Genomic DNA, 1,894 nt, shown 5'->3' on the forward strand with positions numbered 1-1,894 from the left:
AAGAGGCTCCTCTACCTCCTCTGTTTTTGACTCCCACAGGTAAATGGGGAAGTTTATGAACTGGGAGTACTTCCTCACCAAGTTCTTCACAGTGTCAACCTCCAAGAAGTCATAGGCTTCTTCCTTCAAATGCAGAGAGACTGTGGTACCTGAAGGAAAAAGAATTCATACATTGATTTGTTCATATAGTGTACACACAGCAGTCAAAATATAAATCTGACTTCCTTGGTACTTCAAGAAAATAAGTTACCTCGCTTTAGGGTATCTCCACGAGGATCTTCAACAACGGAGAACTCGGCAGAGTCAGATTCCCATACATGCTGTTTATCAGCATTGTTTTTACTTGTAACAACAACCCTGTCAGCTACAAGGAAGGCCGAATAGAAGCCAACACCAAATTGTCCAATGAGGTCACTTGTCTGAAAAAGACAAGTTTATTAAAGGAATAATGATCACACATCTAATCAAGTTTTACTATTTTGATAAGCAAACTAAAGGCCTTGGAAAATGGTAAAGCAAAAATTTTTATGCAGAAAGATTGTGAGGGGGTAGCATTCATATAGGTCAGGCCTACAGGCAATGCCCAGGAGTCACCTGAGGCCTAATGACTGATTTTAATGGGCAGTGAGGCACCCAAATCCAATGGGTTAAATGGTGATTATGTAAAAAATGTCTGGCTACTGTCTACCAACAATGAAATCTTTACATGACAATGTTCTACAAATTATATACAAATGATATTCATTAAAATTGGCTTTCTACTTCAAAAAAATGTATAAATGAAAATACCTCCTCTGCATTCTCCGACTCCTGCAGTTTAGAGAAAAATTCTGAAGTTCCAGATTTTGCAATTGTTCCAAGGTTATTGACCAAATCTGCTTTTGTCATGCCAATACCACTGTCAGTGATGTGAAGTATGTGGTTGTCCTGCAAAGAAACCCTTCATTAGAAATCTTCATAATATAGATCTTTATAATGTAGGTTTTTACATGTTGTGGTACATATGCTTAACTACTTATTTAAGCACAAATGACATACCTTGTCTGCTTTTATTCTGATGGCCAACTCTGGGTTAGTACTCAGCTGATCCTTGTCAGTCAGTGACAGCAGACGGATTTTGTCAAGTGCATCAGAGGCATTGCTGATCAACTCCCTCAAAAAGATCTGAAAGGAATGAACTATGAAATCGACCCTAAAGATTGAAACCAGCACAACACCTCATTACATAGTTCAAATTGTCACAATAAGATTTTTAGGTTCTTACCTCCTTGTTCCTGTACAGAGAATTGATAATAAGCTTCATCATCCGGTTGACCTCTGCTTGGAATGCATGCTTTTCTGCTTTCTCCCGCATTTCTTTGATCTGAAAGGCACCGTTCATTGAGCTCTTAACACTACAATCATTTTGATCTTACAAAAGCCAACCTATAGATACCCTGCTTTAATTAAATGTACAAAAAGTTGTAGACCAGTATAAAGTAATCACTAAAATTCAGTAAGGTCCAGCTTCATCCATTCATCTTTAATAAGGAAAATGTGCAGATGATAGAGCAAATAAATCTAAGAAACTTTCTTTGTACTTCCAACAGAACTCAAAAATAAAGTCAATAACATGCAAGTGTCACAGCCAAAAAATTAAAAAAATTTAATTTGCCACCAATATTCCTTTCATACTTAAAAAATGATGTTTATTGTAATCAATTTCGTACATACATGCAGCCACAAGTTTTTCCTGCATAAAAGGATATGATAGTACAAGAGTAATACAACACTGAGTATTTATGTAACTAATAAATTTCTTACTGTGTAAATCAGTGTTTGGCCCATATTACTAGCATGTGGGTCCTCATTATTATAGCATATCTTATTTTGGAAAAAAAAAAAAAAATCCTGA

General features: G+C 36.1%; 2 protein-coding genes across 2 annotated transcripts in view; both read right to left on the minus strand.

The window, feature by feature from the left end:
- Positions 1-1,894, minus strand: part of LOC119585888 (endoplasmin-like) — a gene marked incomplete in the record, with an annotated part of 50,039 nt that overhangs the window by 41,452 nt on the left and 6,693 nt on the right.
- The window catches only part of LOC119585889 (endoplasmin-like), a 14,142-nt gene that overhangs the window by 7,537 nt on the left and 4,711 nt on the right, over positions 1-1,894 (minus strand). Inside the window, 5 exon segments of the mRNA XM_037934619.1 lie at positions 6-149; positions 251-419; positions 790-927; positions 1,039-1,164; positions 1,265-1,363. Coding sequence (XP_037790547.1) covers positions 6-149; positions 251-419; positions 790-927; positions 1,039-1,164; positions 1,265-1,363 — 676 coding nt within the window.

The sequence above is a fragment of the Penaeus monodon genome, chromosome 20, assembly GCF_015228065.2.
Source record: "Penaeus monodon isolate SGIC_2016 chromosome 20, NSTDA_Pmon_1, whole genome shotgun sequence".
In the NCBI taxonomy this organism is placed as follows: Eukaryota; Metazoa; Arthropoda; class Malacostraca; order Decapoda; family Penaeidae; genus Penaeus; species Penaeus monodon.